The sequence below is a fragment of the Glycine max genome, chromosome 10, assembly GCF_000004515.6.
Source record: "Glycine max cultivar Williams 82 chromosome 10, Glycine_max_v4.0, whole genome shotgun sequence".
NCBI lineage: Eukaryota > Viridiplantae > Streptophyta > Magnoliopsida > Fabales > Fabaceae > Glycine > Glycine max.
This window is the reverse complement of record NC_038246.2, coordinates 954,526-975,386: the sequence shown is the minus strand read 5'-3', so window position 1 is coordinate 975,386 and position 20,861 is coordinate 954,526. Positions and strand designations below refer to the sequence as shown.

The window sequence follows — 20,861 nt, the reverse complement described above, 5'->3', positions numbered from 1 at the left end:
AGGCACGTGACTAGTTTAGTCTCTAAGATTTAATATGTACATGAAAGTGAGGAAAACAATATTCATTGAACGCATGCTCAACTTTCAGCACTGTGCATTGCAGAATGCGTGACGGAAGGGAATTGTATTTTATTTCATTTGGAGGTCATAAGAAAGCTGTTGCAAAAAGCACATATTGTCGTCATCCCACAAACTTTCCAACAAGTCACCGCCACTCCCCTGTTCCAACAACATTTGGTTATTGAAACCTGGCCACAGATCCGACCCCCTTTCAATACTATGGTCGGAATTCGAAGGAAGCAGTGATGATGAAGCGTGTAACACAAGTCCACTTTGGTTTGGCTCCAGTGCTTGTGATGTGGGCTGAAGCCGCTCCAGCAAGCGCGGCATCCAAACGTAACGCAACGTGTCTCTGAACTGTTTGCTATTCACATCGCACTTTAGCTGCTTCGCTTGTTTTATCACTCTGGTCCTCCAATAGTTCTTTATTTCGTTGTCTGTTCTTCCTGGCAGCTGTTGAGCAATCTTTGACCACCTATCAAAAAACATTCATTCATTCATACTATGTTATATATGTGTACATCCAACCTTATAAAACAAATTAATATATATATATAGAGAGAGAGAGAGAGTGGAATATTTTTATACCATACCTGTTGCCCCAGCGAGAGTGAAGGTCGAGAATTAATATTTGTTCTTGGAGTGTGATATTTCCACGCCGCACGTCTGGGCGCAAGTAGTTTAGCCACCTTAATCTGCAACTCTTCCCACTCCTCCTTAGACCTGTAATTGATAAATCTCATAATTAACATATATACCATTATTACTTGGCACATGCAGAAATTAAATTATAATTAAGATGCATGCATGCCTGCACATCGTGCCACGGAATTCCAGTGGCCTTCACCGTGTGTGGCGATGTAATTGACCAGAATGGTGTCCTCCTCAACCGCCCATGGACCTTTTCTCATGCCCATCTCCTTTTCGTTATGCTTCTGCAACTTCACTTGTGCTTGTACTACAGACCCACCTTTCTTAACATCCATGATAAGTGTTTTAATTTGGAGGAGAGGAAGAGTGGTTATATATACAGGGGATTGATGGTTTCACTTATTGGGGGCATGTGGAGTTATATATATATAATAGAGTTGGATAAGAATAAGGAGCAAGGACACTCCAACGTTTCACTCCACGGAACCAAAAGGGACGCGGACCACACACATTCCATTTCATTTTTAATTATACTGTTACAATTTATTTATTTTTATCTCTCAAAAATATTATTGTTACTAGAATAAATTTATACTACTAGCTACTCTTAGGATTGAGATGGAACTAATTAAACTAGTAAGCTTGCTATTTGGGGTTTGTCTGTTGACTCTTTCTTATCCCTCTGAGTCTGAGACACGCGCAAAGATTACTGGTGCAAAGACTGCAAGTTGTGTGGGGGATCTGGAATCTGGTAACCGTTTCACACTTTTATTCCTATAAGTAATTATTATTATACACATTCGCCCCTTTTTGTTTTTCTCGTTTGTTGTTCAAACAGTCACACATACTTTTTTTATTAAAAAAATGTTGACTATTTTTTTTAAAGTATTGATTAAAAAATAAAAGTAAAGTTAACATGAGTTTAATATCTATTTACTTTTTAACGTGTAAAATAGTTTTATAGAAAAATCTAATTATAAATTATTATTTTAAGATAATTATTTTAAAAATCAATAAACTTATTATATATAATGAATAATAGTTGTGATTAGATAATTATATAAAATATTTTATATTGTCAGTATATAACTTTTTTTCTTTAAAAATATTTTAAATTATTGATTAAAAATTATAAATTTTAGTAGGTTTCACTTCTCATTTGTTGAATGTTTTTTCTAATAACTTTGTAAATGTATCCTTTGAGTCGAATCATAATTAGATCCCTATAACTTAGTCTCTACACACTTTATGTTTGAAACTCAAGCGATCTATATCATTCAAATTAGATCATAATGAAACTCTTATAATATACCTCCCACCAAATCAAACCTTGGGTCGATCCAGTGGCAGACCTAAATTCATTTAAGGGGGTGCACTTGCACCCCCTTATTTCAATATCCAGTCATCTCCAAAGGATTAAGTGCATCATAATGCTAGCATATTCACAATCACATATTAAAATTCTCAAAATTCAAAATAAAGTATAATATTTTAATATGTCATAATGTCTCAAACCATGAGTATTAAAAATAATACATTAGTAGGCTATGATAAATTACCTCACTTTGACATAGAGAGGCTAATTAAATAATATATTTTACTGAAACATTTTGGACTAAGTCACCTTCATCAATGAAGAAATCTTTTTTAGAACAATAAATTTTAACTAATAACAAAGTGTGTTATAAAGAATATGGTACGGAGTGTTATTAATATTTTTATTTCATAAAGTATACATTTAAATATTAACTTAATGAAAACTGTATTATATTACTAATTATTAAATAATTGTCTTTTAAAACATATATTGTGTAGTATTCCCTGTTGATATGTAAGAAGCAGGGCAGCATGGGTGTTATCCATCCTACTAATTTGAGTAATTTCCAATCCTCACGACCCCACCCCACCCTTGGGCTTAAAAAAAAATATCTACATCAGGTCTTTAGCTTTAAATTTTAAGTAATAATCACAGTTTTTTATTAAAAAAAAACAATCATTTATTATATTGGCATGGTGTTCAGTTTCGCGTTTAATGTGCTAAATGTGACTTGAATTGAATGAGATGCATCTATTTATTGCTGCTGTGTCTCTTTCATTCTCTGACGTGCGCATCCAACATAGTTCTAAACACATACTCAATTAATTCTAAGAACTTCATTATGTATGCTACAAGGGATTACGATCATGTAAGCCCATCTATTCAATCCTTTTTTTTATTGGTAGAAATTGAATATTATATAAAAATTTACAACTTTTTTATATCATGGTCAATCAATTAATTAAATCTCTTGATATCCAATCTAAAAATACCTCTCTCTCTCTCTATACATACATACATATATATATATATATATATTATTTAAAAAAAAACAAATTTTACACAATCTAATATGTTAAAGTAAAATTACTATATGGACGGATACGAATCCGAAAACAAATATTTAATTTTATTAAAGCATGAATATAGAAATATGTAGTATAATATACTGTAGTTACTATAACTTCATTACCAACATTACCATTCTTATTCTACAGTATGTGCATGTAACCTAAAAGAGCATGTTTTCATTCCAGATGCTTGTAGGATTTCAGGCCACATGTCATCGATTATTACATTTAATTATCTCACCTTATATAAATAGAATATACTAGCATATATGACTCTTTATAGTAAAACTTTAATATTCTTTTCCTTTAAGTGTACAAAGTATTATCTCACTTTGATCGTTAATTGATTTTGTTGTTAATATACTTCAACGATTTTTTTACAACAATTTAGTCTTTTTAGTAATGGATAAGTGCCATATTGTCATTACCTTAACTCTTTAACATTAAAGACTTCTTATAACAAAGTTCATCATATTTTATCTTTGTTTTTTTTAACAAAAACGTAATTTAATTAATAATAGTTTATGTATTAAAGGATTAAGTTAATGATAAATTATTCCAGAATTTAAAATTAACTACGATTGTCTGTTTGTATTTTGGATGACTGTTTAATTTATAAGGATTTACTCCACTCATTAAATTGATAAAAAAAAAAAAAGGGGTAAATAGTTCATGTATACTTTTACACCCTCATCATACTAAAAAAATATTATGTATATTATTATAAATGATAATTTTATTAATTTTTAAAAAATTATTTATTACTAATTAATAATATAAGATTTTTATAGTTCTTTTTTGGTGAAGATAAAAATTTTACATTGATGAAAGTATAAATTAAACTCATTGATACATTCATTATTCTAAACTTCTAGTACTACTCCATTATTAAAGAAAAGGAGTTTCTTACAGTATTTTTTTTAAGGAAAAATTTATTTTGGATTTTTGGATTATTTTTTGGGTCCTATAATATCATATACATAGTATGTAAAAAAATTCTCTTTTTTTACTCTAGTAGTAGATTTCAATTTGATTTTTTAGATATTTTTTATATATGGATTCCATATTTAAAATTAGTTTGAGAAAGAGACATTACAAAATAATATTTTTTTAAAAAAAGATGAGTTCTTGAAAGTTTTTCTCATGTAAGCATCCTTAATACGAGTTCTTGAGTTGAGTTTTTTAACTTAATAACTTTTGTTCACTAAATCTAACACTACTCTTTCTTGAGAATTTTTTAAATATCATTTGAGAGAAAAGAAAGATTCTTTTTTTTCTTTTGTATAAGTAAAATTTAAGAGTCTAAATTGAATTTTACCATTATAATAAAAAATAACAAAAATTCTTATATCATATATAATATCATGAGATCCATAAAAAATTATCCAAATATTCAAAATGATTCTTCCATTAAAGATAATCTAAAACTTAATCTTCAGTATAAAAAATTCTTAAGCAATGATGAATCCAATCTCATGAACCCTTATTAAAAATGCTCTTGGGGATGCTTCGTATCAGAGTGATGGGGTCGTGATGTAAGGCCACGATTTGCATACGCTAAATGATTCATTTTACGAGACCGACCACTAAGGCATGATTTTTGTGCTCCAACCTGACTTTAATTTATGGGTTAGATTATTTATATAATATTATATATATTCTTTTTCTTTATCTCACTTTATCACACCATTCGTTTTATTATTTATTTCTTCCTTCTTTCTATTTATTTTCTTTTGTATGATATAATTTAATCTTGAATTAGTATTTCTATTGATTTAATACGTAAGAACCATGGAAAAGAAAACCATGAGATGGGTCCATGGTTTATTCCCACTAAGCAAGAATGGTATTGAGTATTGACCATGGAATGGGAAGCAAAACTGCCCACTACCCACCACTTTTCTGCACACATACACGAATTTCTCATTCATGATTAGAATGTGTTGGGTGATTAATTTGTAAGAACATACTCCGAGAAAATCTGTGCACTAAAGCTAAGTGACTAGTCAATGAGAAAGAAGAAGAATTAGACTTCATGTAATTATCTCTCGTTAATGGGGAGCGATCAGCGCAAGAATATAAAGGAGAAAATTCGTTGATATGTTTTATGGCTCGTTGACGAAAAGACCAAATAGCCATCGAATTGGAAAAATTGTTGAAGTCATCAAGATTCTGTGAGATGATCCAATCGCATGCATGATGCAGGTTTGGTTTGAACTTTGAACCGAAAAATGACAGTTTTCACTGCAAAGATATTTAGTCATGCTAGTTCACAGTTCATATAAATTAAAATCTTAAACGAACACATAATTCATGAAAAACATAATGTGTCATTCAAATTATATAAAATGACAAAGAGGAAAATTCCAAGTGATACAACAATGATCAAATATTTCCTATATTTAATTTCATTTTTTCTTTACTTCTTTTCTTTCTTCTTTTTCTTATCACATGATCAAATATTTTTTACTTTCTCTCTTAACTTGTTATGTATTAGGGGACTAGGCCCAATTATGATCCAGAGCTCTTTCCTTGAAGTGTTGTTGACTTTGGTCAAATAAAATCCTAGACTAAGTTAGTATTTACAAATCCAAAACGGCATACATAATTACATAAATGCAATGTCTCTATGAAGATCATGGGTCTTGAGTGTAGAAATCCAACCTACAACTATTCTTATAAATACTAGTAACTACTAATGTCAGTGGGATATATTACTATACGTATCTTATTATATGCTCTGGCCACAGTGGTATATATTAAGATTTATGAACTATGTTGGCTAGTTTTAAAAGCTTATATGTCTATAAATCTATACGATGGTCAGGTGCAAGGATAGGCTATTTGCTTTAAAGAGTGTATATGTGGGGGCGGGCTGTCCTCTGTTTGATAGGACTCATTGTAATCATGCACTGTTTATGCGTTGTGATGTTATTAATATAATATTTTTTTGTGATTTAATGTCAGTAAGATCGATATGCGCTTTGGTATCTAAAGAAAAGGATAGATATGCGTTTATAACTTTTAGCTTTTGCATGGAGTTCTTATTGACTTAAACATCATAAATGTTTTTGTAGGTACTTACCATTGTTCGTGCAGTCTGATTTCGCTTAGTTCAAATGAATAAATCCTATTACTTTGTGTTTGGGTAAGTCACCAGCCTGCCTAAGTGGATAACTATAGAGTTTGGAGCTATCAACTTATCATTTTGGACAAATCACAACTCAACCTGGATATACCCACCATCTTTATTGTTTTAGAGATATAAAATTGGTTGAGTTATGCGTGATTAAGAAAGAAAAATCGCATATTCAATCATTTGTATTAATAAAAACTAACAAATTAATAAATAATATTTATTGAGAGAAAAATTATTTTTGTTTTCTTAGGTGATAATAAGATGATTGTCGATCGTGAGTGTACTAAAAATGACACTTAATTCTGAAAAAAGTATTTTATTATGCTATGGAATATATAGAAAAGAAAAAATTTCTTTTTTTTTTCATAATTGATAATTTTTTTTACATGCTATGGAATAGAGCAATCAATCCAGATCAACATATTTAACAAGAATTTACCGTTCAATGTCCCTGGCAAGCAATTTACAAGTGAACAATTACAATGTATGAATATCCTCTTCTTCTTTAAAGTCCAAGGTCTATTTTGTAAATTTTTTATTTCTATAGAGAAGACAACCTAATGTGGCTAGGCCCTGATTTGATGATGAACACATTTTTAAGAAAAAATGGTGTGTTTTTTCTGGTCAATCAAGTGTCCATAAGAAGGTAAAGGGTTAATAGAACATCTGGGACACTTGAAACAAAACCAATTACTTTTATCAGCCATCAAAGAAAAATGGCCATCAGAACATGCAAATGAACAAATTTAGAAAAACAAGATAATGCATCATGCCATGTTTCTCGAGATGATGAGGAATTTCATATTCTGTTTGGTTGACAAATTTTAAATGTTGCTGAGGCGTTACTCCGTTGAATCCCCGTCGAATTGCATTCCTCCCTCAACCCTAATTCTGCACCGCCTCTTAAGCTCCAACCAAAACCAAGACGTAGAGAAAGTCTTGGGCATCCTCAGCAGCATCTCCACGCCGGAACAGCTGAAACAGTCCCTAAAATCAATAGTCAACATTCTTGATGAAATGCGTGACCGGGATTTGTCGCCGGATGTGATCACGTATACCTGTATCATTTGTGGCTTGGGGTTGATTGGGCAGCCTGATAAGGCTAGGAATGTTTTGAAGGAGTATGGGTGTTACCCTGATGCTGCGGCGTACAACATCAGGAACTTTTGTATTGCCAAGAGGCTTGGTGATGCTCCTGGTTTGGTGGAGGAGATGGCGAGCAAGGGTTTGAGTCCAAATGCAACTACTTACAATTTGTTCTTTAGGGTCTTTTGCTGGTCCAATGATTTACAGAGCTCTTGGAACATGTACCAGAGGATGATGATTGAAGGGTGTCTTCCGAATACGCAGTTTTGTATGTTCTTAATGAGGTTGTTTAAGAGGCATGAGAAGGTGGAGATGGCGATGCAGTTATGGGGGGACATGGTTGAGAAGGGTTTTGGGTCGTATACATTGGTTTCTGATGTGCTGTTTGATTTGCTTTGTGATATGGGTAAGTTGGAGGAAGCAGAGAAGTGTTTCTTGGAGATGGTTGAGAAGGGGCAGAAGCCAAGTCATGTGTCGTTCAGGAGAATCAAGGTTCTCATGGAACTAGCAAATAGACACGAGGCCCTTCAGAGCTTGACGCAGAAAATGGCCATATTTCGGCGACCATTGCAAGTACGGTGAGCCCAGTTGAGACACCAGGTTCTCTCTTTTCTAAAGGTTTGAACTGATGATGGCAAAATGAAAGGAAGAGCCAGGGTCTTGAACTGTGGCAGAAGTTGTAGGAAACATGACCCAGAGACCAGTTATGCCTTTTAGAATGAGTTGTGAAATGTGTGCGAAGATTCAAGAAAAATAGCTCAGATAAGACGGTTGAACAGTTATTTAAGTGAATCAGTATAGTAAAGATTAGGCATTCTAAGTGATGGGAGAGGTTATTGGCTCCACTGAGACTAATCAGCATCAGCTGTTTGCTTGAGTAAAATGCGCACAATTTGTCAAGCATTTTGCAGAATAGAACTGGTTGGAAGTGGTAAGCTTGCTTGTTACTGTCATTCCATTGGTAATCTGTTACTCTTACTTTGAGCATACAATCATGTTCGGGAACTAACGAGGTTTTGATACTTAGTATTGACCTTTTGACATTGCTTTTTCCATTCAAAACCTTTTGGAAGGTTTTCAAAAAGTTTGAATTCGATGACTTTTTATGGTCAACTTTACAACCTGGAAATTTGAAGATTTGGATCCTTTTTTGTGGACCAATCTATGTGATAAATACCCTGGCCCTCCATACCAAGTACCAACATGAAAATTCAGTGACACTTTCAGGTATACCTACAGGCTACCTGGATGTTTAAACTATTACGATTTTCCAGTTTGAGTCTTTGTTTTTGTCCCCAATTGGCCAATTGAACACAAATGAAAATGATCTTATATCGTTTAACACTTGCGTTGAGGTATCTTGAAGATGGATGGGGTGATCAAAAGCTCACAACTCACTTCCGATAGTATTAATTTCTTAGTGCTGCATCACTTGTATATTTGGAATAGGGTATCAAGAAGTCACCAAGCCAAATCCTGTTTGTACGTCCACCCATTAATTCAATTAATTAAATTTTAGCTCATTTTTTTGTAAAATTGTTCTTTCACATGTTTTACTCAATTAGTGGCTCCATAATAATAATTTAAATTTAATATGCTTTAGAATTTGATTTTACATAGTATAATATCTTTCCTTCAAAGGAAAGAGAGATGGGTTCCAAAATAAAAACCATGTCTTCCCTTCAATTTGCCGGGACACAGTCGAATACAAATTGTGGCAAGAATCATAGACATAATACGAGGCTTTATATAATTCAATTGACTTAACAAATCAAATAGTAAACAATGCTATTTGGTTATACATGGAAAAAAAATTCAAATTGTTCTTCAGTAACAAACCGCTGTTCTTTTTCAAGAAAAATACATGCTCAAGTAATGAAAATCTAAGTAGGGCAAGAAAATTAGAGACTGGAGATCATAATGGCCGAAGTAAACTCAACTTCCTTGCGTTTAACTAACAAATCTCTACGCCTGCAAATCATTCAAAAAATAAAAGGCATGAATTAAACTGCCAAGGTGTAATCTAAATTGCTCAGTCTGCAAATCATCCACTTATTCACTTATTCAGCACTAACCTTGTTTGCAATGTTGTTTGAGAGCCAGTCAAGTCCTTCATAGAGCCCTTCACCAGATGTGGCACATGTGCTCTGGATATACCTGGAGGTACAGTGCATGTAGGTGAGAATGAGTGACGAAGGAAGGAAGGAAGGAAGATATGGACGGTGAGGAGAAGAATATTGAGAGCAATATTTACCAGTGGCGCTGACGGAGGGAATGAAGACCAAGCTTATCAGTTATCTCTGCAGCATTCATAGCATTAGGAAGATCTTGCTTGTTGGCAAAAACTAGAAGCACGGCATCTCTCAACTCATCCTGCCAAAATAAGATTATCCAATAACATCCAGAATTAAGCTGAGAAACCAAATATGAAAAAACTGTCTTCCATATTCACTCAATTATTATCCATACTATTACCTCATTCAACATTCTATGCAACTCATCTCTAGCTTCAACAACTCGGTCCCTGTCATTGCTATCAACCACAAAAATGAGTCCTTGTGTATTTTGGAAGTAATGTCTCCACAAAGGACGGATCTACAGGAAAAAACATCAATGGTTACTACTATATTGAGAAGATGATTGTGCGGTTGTTCAGGGGGTAGAGTGTGTGGTGATGTATGTGTGGCACGAGATGTTATAGCTGGTCCCTTGTGGGTTATCTTTCATTTTCTTAGCAATATTGCTTTTAAATGAGGCATAATTAAAACAATTCAAAGAGATACATGAATAACAAGAGGTCAAAGGTAAGACAATTTGAACCAGGGTTATAACATACCCAAACCCTGTAAAGTTAGTTTGCATGATTGAGTAATTATTCACACTATTCACACCGAGTACAACCGCAGACTTGAAATCAAGTAATAGACATACGAAAAGACTACGTTTCCATTGCCATTTGGTTTATGAGATCGATAACAAGCATTGCATAGCCATAAACACTGAAATTTGCATGCAGATTGCACAATTAAGCACATGCATCTCCAAACAACACACGTATTTTGAATCCCATCTGTATCTTAATGGGACAGGATAACATCAGTCATGGCATCAAATACATTCATTGATTCACCATCAAAATTTACTGGTCACAACTCAAATTTGGAAACAAAACCATATCATATCATATACATAATAGTAGTTCAAGCAAAGTTTCAGCCAATTACCATGTTATCAAATCAACAAAAGCATTGCGAACAGTTTGCTAAACCATACATAACCATAAGTTCTATAATGTCAGTCAGTAGCTAGACAAGAAGATGGAGAGGGGAAAAACAATACCTTGTCCTGACCTCCAACATCCCAGACAGTGAAGCTGATGTTCTTGTATTCCACAGTTTCCACATTAAACCCTGCACCAAATGATACATTAGTAGAATTGCTCAAGGTCCTTATTATTATGACACACAATCATTAGAATTAGTTAGAAATGTGCCGTCTATATTCTATTTCTATCCATTGCATGAGTGAATAGAGAAAACAGTTGGCATTTAAGAAATGAAACTTACCAATGGTGGGAATGGTGGTGACAATCTCTCCAAGCTTGAGCTTGTACAGAATGGTGGTCTTACCCGCAGCATCGAGACCCACCATTAGTATACGCATCTCTTTCTTGGCAAACAGCCGGCTGAACAACTTGGTGAACGACAGCCCCATTTTCAACTATTATCATTCCACAAATTCAAATTTCAATCACAACAAATCAAATTGAAACGAAAATAAAACAAAAATTAAGGCATGGTGATGTTATTATGCACCATAACATGATGCAAACACACAAAGAGACACATAATTCAGTAATCATGTAAAATGAATGGGAACCAAACGGTATTGCATGCATGAACAAACAAAATTAAGTTCCGATCTGATAAAGAAAACGAGGAGGTGATTCAAATCGCGCGATCTCACGATACGCGATGCAGATCGAGCAAGGATGTAACCAGATCGTAAATCAAAATTAAGATACACGAGAAATTGCGAAATTAATCTAGGATTAAATCCAGCAGCGCAAGAGAAAGAAAATCTGAAGAAACAGAAGAATGTGGAAAGCTAACAAAAAAGAAACATGGAAATGGTGAAGAGATCCATACCTTGAAGAAGAGATAGATTTGATTTGGGAAGGAAAAAGGAGGCAGATCTCTTCTCTTTGCGACAAAGAGAAAAGAAATTGAGATGGTCTCACAGGCAGGCCTTGCCGGATTTATAAGATCCAAAATTCGTGTTTCCCCGTCATAACGTCGTTTATTCCCTCTACTTATAATTTCGGTTTACCACTTTACGCTCGTTAACTTTCTATTAACTAAGATATTCGCTTCTTTTCTTTTCTTTTTTCTTCTACATGACTTACATCCTCAGATTTTCCATTTCTCTCGTTTATATTTAAACATTTTATTCCGCTCTTTTAAAGAAAAAAATAAAAAATGTGTTACTTTTTTTAATTCTTTTGAATGTAAATCAGCTTGTTAAGATAAAATACTAGTATTTTTTAAGTTGCAATATCAACAACTGATTTATATATATATATATATATATATATATATTGAGCGAAATTTTAAAGTACATAACTCGTTTGTAATTGTTTATATTTACTAAAGAAGACCAACCTCTACAAATGACTTACAAAATTATGAATAGTTTGGGTGTGGATTGTGGTGAATTAAGTGATAACATTATTATTTAATTCTAAAATTTAAGGAGATGTGTTTGACGTGTTTATATTCATGTGACTATACATTTTTTTAAGGGATATTAAATTCATTTTATTTAAACTATAAAGTAAGATTATATATATATATATATATATATATTGAAGTGTTGGAGGAAAGGAAGTTCAAAAGTAAATCATTTTAGTTTCATGTGGTCTAATATTTTTTTTTTTTTGAAAAAAAAAGTAGGTCATATGATCTAAAATCATTAGACAAGATTCCTGGTTATATTAATCTTTATAGCATCCATAATTAGTTTTAAAAAAGGATCTCATATTTGTTCCAATTGTTTAACAACACTCTTAAGCGGAATAAAGAGAGAAGACATAATTAAGGGAGGTGTATTTAACCGTTGAAAAACATAATGATAGGTCATAAATAATGAGGCTTCCCCTACATGATAAACGGGCTTGGGAATTGAATTGGGTCATATACAGTCCATATGTCTGGTTTCAGTTATTTCTTGGACATTTACTTTCTGCACTTTCCACTTTTACTTGTGTGGACTAAATTATCCTTAATGAGTTTCAACACTCTCTTCTCCTAAATGTATCAACCATAAATCCGTAACGCCTCTCTTGCCCTTTAGAAGCCCTTGCACCTCCCACGAGACCCTGTTTTGGCAACCTCCTTCCAATGGCATTCTTACATCCCTCTCCCACGTGACACCACACTATTGCTTCCTTCTCCCACACGCCACGTCATTGCTTCCCTTGGTCACCAGCGAAGGTAATATGGTTTTGGTCTACCGTGGTGTGGGTGTTTAGTTCTGGGTGTTCCAAAACACATTTTGGGATGTTCAAGTCTATTATGGAATACCATTTGATACACTTGTAAATCCATAAATATACTACAAAACACTTATTTCGTAATTAAGAACTTTTGATTTTATGGTTTTTGAAATAGGTATTCCGTAACACATTCCATTTTTACAAGTGTATTACAAAATGAGTATTCCATAATAGATTTGTAAATCTCAAAACGTATTCTAGAATACTCATTCTAAAAAAGTGTTTTAAATTTTCTTCTTTCAAAATAGGGGTTTCAAAATGCCCATTTCAAAATGTGTTCTGAAATATCCATTATGGATTGCAGGTGTATTATGGAATACCCATTCTAAAACAATATTTGGGGAAGGGAGTGTTGAGACTCATTAAAGATAATTTTGTTCACATAATGAAAAAGATAATTGCATGAAGTAGGTGGTGAAGTGCATAAAGGAAATGCATATTTCTTACATTTCTTATGTGGGTTGTTGAAAACAAATGTATGTGGATTTGGATGAGACATGTTTGGTACCCAAACTTCAAATGTGTCACTAAAAACTGTGTGCAATAATTTTGTATATTTAAAAAAAATTATGTATCATTAATAAATTGCGGGGATAGCTCAGTTGGGAGAGCGTCAGACTGAAGATCTGAAGGTCGCGTGTTCGATCCACGCTCACCGCATTTGTTAGTTATTTTTCATTTTATTTTTGTTGACCCTCGTGAAAGCCTGAGAATTGCATATAAAGTGTAGACATGATATAAGCCATGAAAAATACCCTCTTAGCCAAGTATAAAATATGGTGAACGTAAGCCAAGTTGGTAAATTGGCCTCCTACAAAAATTGCGAGTACCTTGTCATACCCGAATTCTATTTTTTCATGAATATGCTATGTACATTGAGATCAAATGTCCATTTCATTCTACAATATGTCCGATCTCATGAGCTTATGTATCGGGCAATCTCTTCAGAAAATCAGCTGACAAACATTTTTATTTAGGCTCTTGGTTGAGATTGGTTTCTCAAGACGTTTGGTAAGTTGAGTATTTTGCTAATTCGGTTCACACACCAAAGGGGAAGTATTGAAATGAGTATAATTAATTATAAGGATGATGAATCATGTAGAGATATACAATTATCTTAGAAATCTGTATCAGGTGTTCTTTAATTGATTTTGTAATTATTTACTTACCTTATTTTTTGTAATTTATACACCTTTGCATGAGTACTGTGTTTTTATAGACCTCACTTATTTTTCTTCCTTCATTATTCATGACTGTATTACTTCCTTTTCTTTGTGTGAATCCATAATGGTTGCTCTCAACGCTGAATTCAATCCTAAATTACATTGTTGTACCATTGAAACAAATATGTCAAATCTATTATAGGAGTCCAAATATATAAAGGAACTATGCTGATTAAACTAAACCCGATTCTATATATTTAAACTACTGAATTGACACCAACCCTTGCAACAACCATTAAATTTGAACTTCTAGCTATTTATACAGGCACGTTGATTCAAAAGTAATATTCTAAATTAATCTTGAAAAATTATACAAATGTTATGTTTTATTTAAATTTCTATTATTTTTAAAAGTTTAGAAACTAAAGTAATCACTATTTAATACTAAGGTTCGAGAGGCTTGAATGTTTTTGGTTTAGTAATTCTAATATGATTAAAGTGTAATTTTAATCCTTAGTTTAAAAAATCATAATTTTAGTTCCCTTAAAATTTAATTCAAACATTTAGTTTTCCTAATTTAAAAAATTAATAATTTTAATTTCTCAGTCAAACTGTTTTCATTGACCGATGATTTACAAAGTTGACGAATTAAACCAGTGATGTGACACTTATATTTTGTTTATTAACTATTAGTTGTGATTAATAGGATTATTAAGTTAATTGTTTATTAAAAACCAAAAATAAATCTCTTATTCTTTAACCCGTTTCTGTAACCCCAAATTAACTAACACCTCCTCTATCGTTCTTTTCCTCAAAGATCCAAACCACGCAAAAATTCAAAACAAAAAAAAAAAGTACTCTTTCTCATACTAAACAAACGAAAAACGAAGAACCAGATCATAAAGACTCTAACAGTCTAACAACAATATGCTAAAGCACACATAGAAAGATAAGAACATAAATTCATTGAAGTTGAAATTTGATATTTCAGGCTTTAGATGCATTCAGCAACGCCCATTCATTAAGATAAATAAATTAAAAGCAAATAGTTTCTTTCGCCAATAGTATGCATTAGGATTGGCCAAGTGCACATTCAAAAAGAAAGGAAAAAGCAACCAAATCGCACAGAAATGAAACATGTTAGACATGCATTACGATTTGCCATCTCGTTCTGTCGGCGGTGGAGAAGACTCGCGGCGCTTCCAAATCCTCCATAAGCGACCCTCAGATCTGCACCGCCACCGGCACGAAAGGATTGAGAGTGGAAACTCAGATCTGCACCAACACCGACCACAGCTTCTATCGGAAACTCAGATCTGCTCCACCACCAACCACGGCTTCGATTCTGGCAGTTGAAACTCCGATCTGCAACGCCTTTTTCTTGCTTTGTTTACTTTTTCTTTGTTCTGGGTTGCAGTGGTTGCTGACGGAAACCAATATTATTAGGGTGGTCAACGTTTATAACCTGCCGGTCACCGGAAGCATCTTAATGGAAAGATCAAAATCACATGTTTTTAAAATCAGAGAAATTAAATGAAAATTACATTTTTACCTTTTTAACTTTTAAACATTAAAATGATACTTTTTGTAATATTAACCACAAGCTAACTGATATTTCTAATTTAAGAGATCAACTTAGTATTATTCATTAATTTTTGTATTTGTGTGATTGAAAAAAAGAAATAGATGATTTTCCACGGCTTGACATGAGTGCCTCTTTGGAAAAGTAAACGTGACTCACATTTTCAAGTCTTCAACAACTGATGCCACTAAGCAATGCAAGACTCGCATTTTAAACTAGTTTGTGTACATAATTATGATTGGTATAGTATTTTTCAATCATTTATGTGGGTATCATTTAATTCTCAATCATCTATATAAAGACATAAACTACCATTTAATAGCTATATGATTTTGGCATCAATTCAAAAAATGCTCCAGCCACCATCAGAATGTTCGTTGCATAGGCTTGGTAATTTCCTGTTATGGAGAGTCTGATAGTCTGAAACGTAAATAGACAAAGTAGAAATATTGTCACTTCATGAGCGGTGGAAATGGAATGCAAATGGAATATTGTCACCTTATGAGTGGAAATGGAATGGAAATGTGTAAAAAAAATTATATTGTGAGTTGTAATATTTTTTATTAAAATAATAACTCATAGTAAAGAATATAAAATTTTAAAATTATATTAATTTGAAAATATCAAAATCAAATAAATAAGTTTTTACATAATTAAAAATATTATTATTAAATATGTGCATCTAAAAATAATCAACACTAAAAGTATAATGTAATTAATCATATTCCACATTCATTCTTGGTATTAACAAAACTAAAAATATATCTAAAAATAATTAGGAGGTGTTTGGTTTGGTTGTTTTATGTTTTCATTTTCACTGAAAATAGAAAATGGTGATGAATATGCGTTTGGTTGAATTTTTGAAAACATTTTCAGGAAACCTCGGATAAAATGAAAACACGGTGACAAGGAATGCAATTTTAAGCAAATCTAAAAATACATTTCTTTTTTAAAACGCATTTTCAGTATTTCTTGAAAGCATAAAATAAAAAATCAAACCAAACATGTTTTTAAAATTCTAATATTTTGAAAATGAAAACAGGAAATAAAAATAAAAATACAAATCAAATACTATTTGGTTTGCATTTTCATTTTCTATTTTCATTTTCTAAAAATTATTTTAATTTTCAAAAGATTAGAATTCTAAAAACATGTTTGGTTTGACATCTTGTTTTCTGTTTTTAAGAAATAAAAACACTGAAAATTTATGATATATTGACTTTTTGTCTTTTTTGTATTTTTAGATTTGCTTAAAATTACATTATTTGCCATGACATTTTCATTTTACCCAAAATAAGATTTCTGTTTTCAACTAAAAATGAAATTTTATTGTTTTCATTTTCTAATTGTTTCTTGTTTTCATTTTCAGTGAAAATGTTTTCACAAATCCAATCAAATACATTTTTATCACCATTTTCTGTTTTTAATAAAAATGAAAACAAAAAACAATCAAACCAAAGACCCTCTTTAAATTTTTAAGTTTTTTCATAATTTTTTTCACGTGAGAAGGATACTTTTAATGGGATGATAATCCAAATGAAGAAAACAATCTTAAAAAATATGTAAATAATGTTGTTTTTAATTAACGTAATAGTTCGACAAATCAATCAAGATATTTGTAATAAATTTAAAATAATATATATATACTCTAATAAAAGTCAAATTAAAATAATCATAATTTATGACTTTCTCAATAAATAAAATATTTAAATAAACCTAAACACATTCAAATAAAACATATCATATAAAACTCAAAGATTATTAGAATCCCTAAATTTAATGTTTTGATTTTCGAAACCCATATATATTTAAGATTATTCAAAGAATTTATAAGTTTATATTTTCTGTAATAATGTCTCAGTATCTTCTTCATCATAAACAAAAATATCTAAAATTTATCTCATCCTAAATAAAAATATCTATCATATATGATTCAAAATTATTAAATTTAAGTACTGTACTTGAGTTTTGTTAAAAATAATAAAAAATAAAACAAAATCACAAAGCAAGCGGACAGAGGAATACTTTCTAACCCTTTTCCCTTTTTCTCAACAGTTTAGAATTAGAACTGGAAAAGCGATATAATTATTATATGCACAAATTAATTATGTTTTTATGTAATATGACGTCACAAAATATTGTGTATTACAACTTTAGAAGGAATAAATAAAGTTAGAGATTGTTTGGTTTTGTTTTTTTTTATTTTCAGTTTTATTTACAAAAGTAATATCTTATTTTTAATTTTTAAAGTTTACATGTAAGACAGGAAAAAATGATGATTTATTATTTTTAATCTTTTCCTTTCTAAATTAAGAGTATTGTCACTCGATAAAATATTTTTCGAGTTTGGTGGAATTATTATGGATGATAAATTTTGTTTTTTCTATTTTCACTTTTTCTGTTTAAATTTAAAGCTAAAAATAAAAATAAAAATACTTCCTAAAACCAGCAGACTGTTTTTTACCAAATACATTGGTCTTTGATTCTTTTAGATATGAATTTTTCTTGTGATATTATTGAATGAGTCATAAAGTTATTAAAAAAATTATTGATCCCATATCTAAATTCCTTATTCTTAGGGGTAGAAATGTAGTGGGGAATACTATACGCTGACTCGTTAGACATGAGCCGTCAGGATTGTTAAAATAAAAGAAAAACTGTTCCTAGAAAAAATGTATAAAAACATTTTTTTTCTGGTCAAAAACATGGTTTATTTATTATATTACTTTTTAAAACATAATCATAAAAATATCATTTTTTATTTTTAAAAAGTTGTATTATTAAAAAATTAAAAAGTTAATTAAATTTTTATTCCCTCAACTTTTTATTTCAATTTTTAGTCCTTCAAGAATTTCTTAAGAAATTTAGTCATCCATTAATTTTGCATAATATAAAATAAATTTTGATAATTATTTATAAAAAAAATCTCTTAATTTTTTCCAATAAAAATTGGTAGCACCAATGCTTCCTAGTAGTGACATGGAGAATTTAAACGTTTCTTCTGGACCAATGACCTGCATGTCATTGTTAAATATCAAGTGTTAGATGCGGCTGGGAATAAATTCTAAAATTTCTTAGATTTTTTTATCAATTAACTTAGTTAAAATAAAAAATAGTAAACATTTTTATATTTTTAATATATCAAATATAACTATTTTTGTTTGATACTTAAAATAAGATATAAAAAAGATTACTAAAGATATATAATGTTATTAAAAATAAAATTCTCTTCTCCCTGCCTACCAAAGTGGTCGGTCCACTATACAAAAAGATTCTTTTTTTCTTTTTTAATCTTTCACAAGTTTCAACCGTATTTCTTCCTATTCTACTTTATATTATCAATATGGGGTAACATAACTAATAGATATTAAAAAAATATGATTAATAAATAATTTTATTACTTAAATACGTGATCATCAATTTAATTTTTTATTCTTGCATATGAAAGAACATCCGTTTAGATACATCAACTTCTTAAATAGATTTTAATATATCAAAAAGTTAGTCTTAAGTTTCAAAGAATACCATGATTTGCACCAAAAATATTCTACTTTATATTTATGGATAAGAAAAAGAATGAAAATGGAAATTATTATTATTATTATTACCGATAAGAGTTAGAATAAAAAAATTAATAATATTTTTTATATGATTTTTATGTAATAATCATTTTATATAATTTATTATATAAGAAAATAATATATGCATATTTGGTTATGAAAAGGAAAGGAACAAAAGTGATTTTGTAATAATTTAATTGGGGAGATAGATAAAACTAAAAAAAAAAACATAAAGAAACTCTAAGGGTTAATTGAGTAGAGCAAAACACACTTGTATTTGACAGGGTGGGTTTGAACATTTCCTCATCTTGGGGTGAGTATCTTTATAAGTATTTTTTAAACCCGAAAGTTTTTCTTGTCTTAGGTTGGGATATTATCTCCTCTTCCTAAATTTTGTGCAATGAAAAAAAGTTTTAAAGCTTTTATCAAGTTATTTATTTCACTCAATCTTCTTAGTTGAGTAAGTTTTAAGAGATATATGTGAATAAGGTGAGATTATTGTTGATTCCTTCCACCAAGTAATCACTTTGAATCTCCACCTAGGTCCTTGCACTTGGGGGTTGTACTAGTGTTTATGTTACTCTATCCATTAGTTTGGTATAATCTCTAGCTAGGATCATATTATAAATCTTAGAGCAACCATCGCCATGCCCCTACATGATGATGGGTGATTTCGATGATATTCCTATGTCTAATGATAAAAAGAAAAAAAAAAAGTGGTTCCTTTTTTAATGATAAAGCTGCTCACTTAGCAATATGATGAATGTTTATAGTTTTAATGATATCCATACTATTGGTGTTCATTTTTCTTGGCAATGAAGTCGTAATAATATTATTGTTTTTAGGAAGCTTGACTGATGTATAACAAAAGATGGTTGGAAGGATGTCTTCACTAATTTCTTTGTATGAATTCTTGTCTCTTAAACTTTAATCTTAGTCCTTTGCTTCTTTGATGTGGTAGTCATGTCTTTAGTTTGTCTTCCAAAGATATATAAAGAAACAATTTTTCTACTACTGTAAAAATAATTGAATATTAGCAACAATCCACATTAATAATTTTTCAAAAACACAAATTAATGTTTTAATATGTCATAGGACAAAAAATCATTAATAAATAGTTTCTCTTTTTTCTCATTTTTTAATAGGTAAATTATACTAATTACTCCTATAAAATTAAACAAATTCTTTATGCTTTTATTTCTCTTTACATTAACTTCCTTAATTTTTAAAAAATATACCGACACCCTATAGTAGTACATTACATTAACTATTCTCAATTATTTTAAAAATATTATACCGAGCTTCCCTACAAAAGAGCTCTCCTATAAAGAGGTTACAGTTAAAAAAATTATATAATAATTTTATGAAATTTCAATTATGATGTAATTTAATCTTTTTTAATCAATAATAGTTTTAGAAATGAATTAAATTGGTCAAAATCTCATTATCTCCACCGCTCGTGAATTCGAGAAGGCCTATTAATTATAAAAAAACAATTATTTTTGTTAATAAATGTGAAAAGTATTGAAAAATTTGTTCTTAGAAATATGAAAATTTAAATTTTAATCCTGAGAGTAAAAAAAGTGTAACAAATTCATTCATCGATTAACTTTTGTATGTTAGTGTTAATAGAAGAGCTTAAGTACACATCACGCAACAAAGTTATAACTCTACATAT

At 30.7% G+C, this 20,861-nt stretch overlaps 3 protein-coding genes, 1 long non-coding RNA gene and 1 other non-coding gene across 5 annotated transcripts; 2 read left to right on the top strand and 3 right to left on the bottom strand.

Moving 5' to 3' along the window:
* Nucleotides 1-65: 65 nt before the first annotated feature.
* LOC778065 (transcription factor MYB78) lies at nt 66-1,126 on the bottom strand. Its single transcript, XM_003536811.5, has 3 exons — nt 872-1,126; nt 654-783; nt 66-535 (listed from the first exon to the last, which is right to left on the bottom strand). Exons 1-3 carry the CDS (start codon nt 1,044-1,046, stop codon nt 130-132), a joined length of 711 nt encoding a protein of 236 aa, XP_003536859.1. The 5' UTR covers nt 1,047-1,126; the 3' UTR covers nt 66-129.
* A 5,940-nt stretch (nt 1,127-7,066) lies between these two features.
* On the top strand, nt 7,067-7,906 carry LOC100776870 (putative pentatricopeptide repeat-containing protein At1g02420). Its single transcript, XM_003536810.3, has one exon. The coding sequence runs from the start codon at nt 7,067-7,069 to the stop codon at nt 7,904-7,906; it is 840 nt and encodes a 279-aa protein (XP_003536858.1).
* Nucleotides 7,907-9,053: 1,147 nt separating this feature from the next.
* Nucleotides 9,054-11,648, bottom strand: LOC100778623 (ADP-ribosylation factor). The gene is made up of 7 exons (XM_003535827.5): nt 11,473-11,648; nt 10,891-11,044; nt 10,664-10,734; nt 9,800-9,919; nt 9,579-9,697; nt 9,400-9,481; nt 9,054-9,295 (listed from the first exon to the last, which is right to left on the bottom strand). Exons 2-7 carry the CDS (start codon nt 11,036-11,038, stop codon nt 9,290-9,292), a joined length of 546 nt encoding a protein of 181 aa, XP_003535875.1. The 5' UTR covers nt 11,039-11,044; nt 11,473-11,648; the 3' UTR covers nt 9,054-9,289.
* A 1,817-nt stretch (nt 11,649-13,465) lies between these two features.
* Nucleotides 13,466-13,538, top strand: TRNAF-GAA (transfer RNA phenylalanine (anticodon GAA)). The gene has a single exon. It is a non-coding gene; the product is annotated as a tRNA-Phe (tRNA).
* Nucleotides 13,539-14,991: 1,453 nt separating this feature from the next.
* LOC106794873 (uncharacterized) lies at nt 14,992-15,809 on the bottom strand. The gene is made up of 2 exons (XR_001382925.3): nt 15,594-15,809; nt 14,992-15,506 (listed from the first exon to the last, which is right to left on the bottom strand). It is a non-coding gene; the product is annotated as an uncharacterized lncRNA (long non-coding RNA).
* Nucleotides 15,810-20,861: the final 5,052 nt, after the last annotated feature.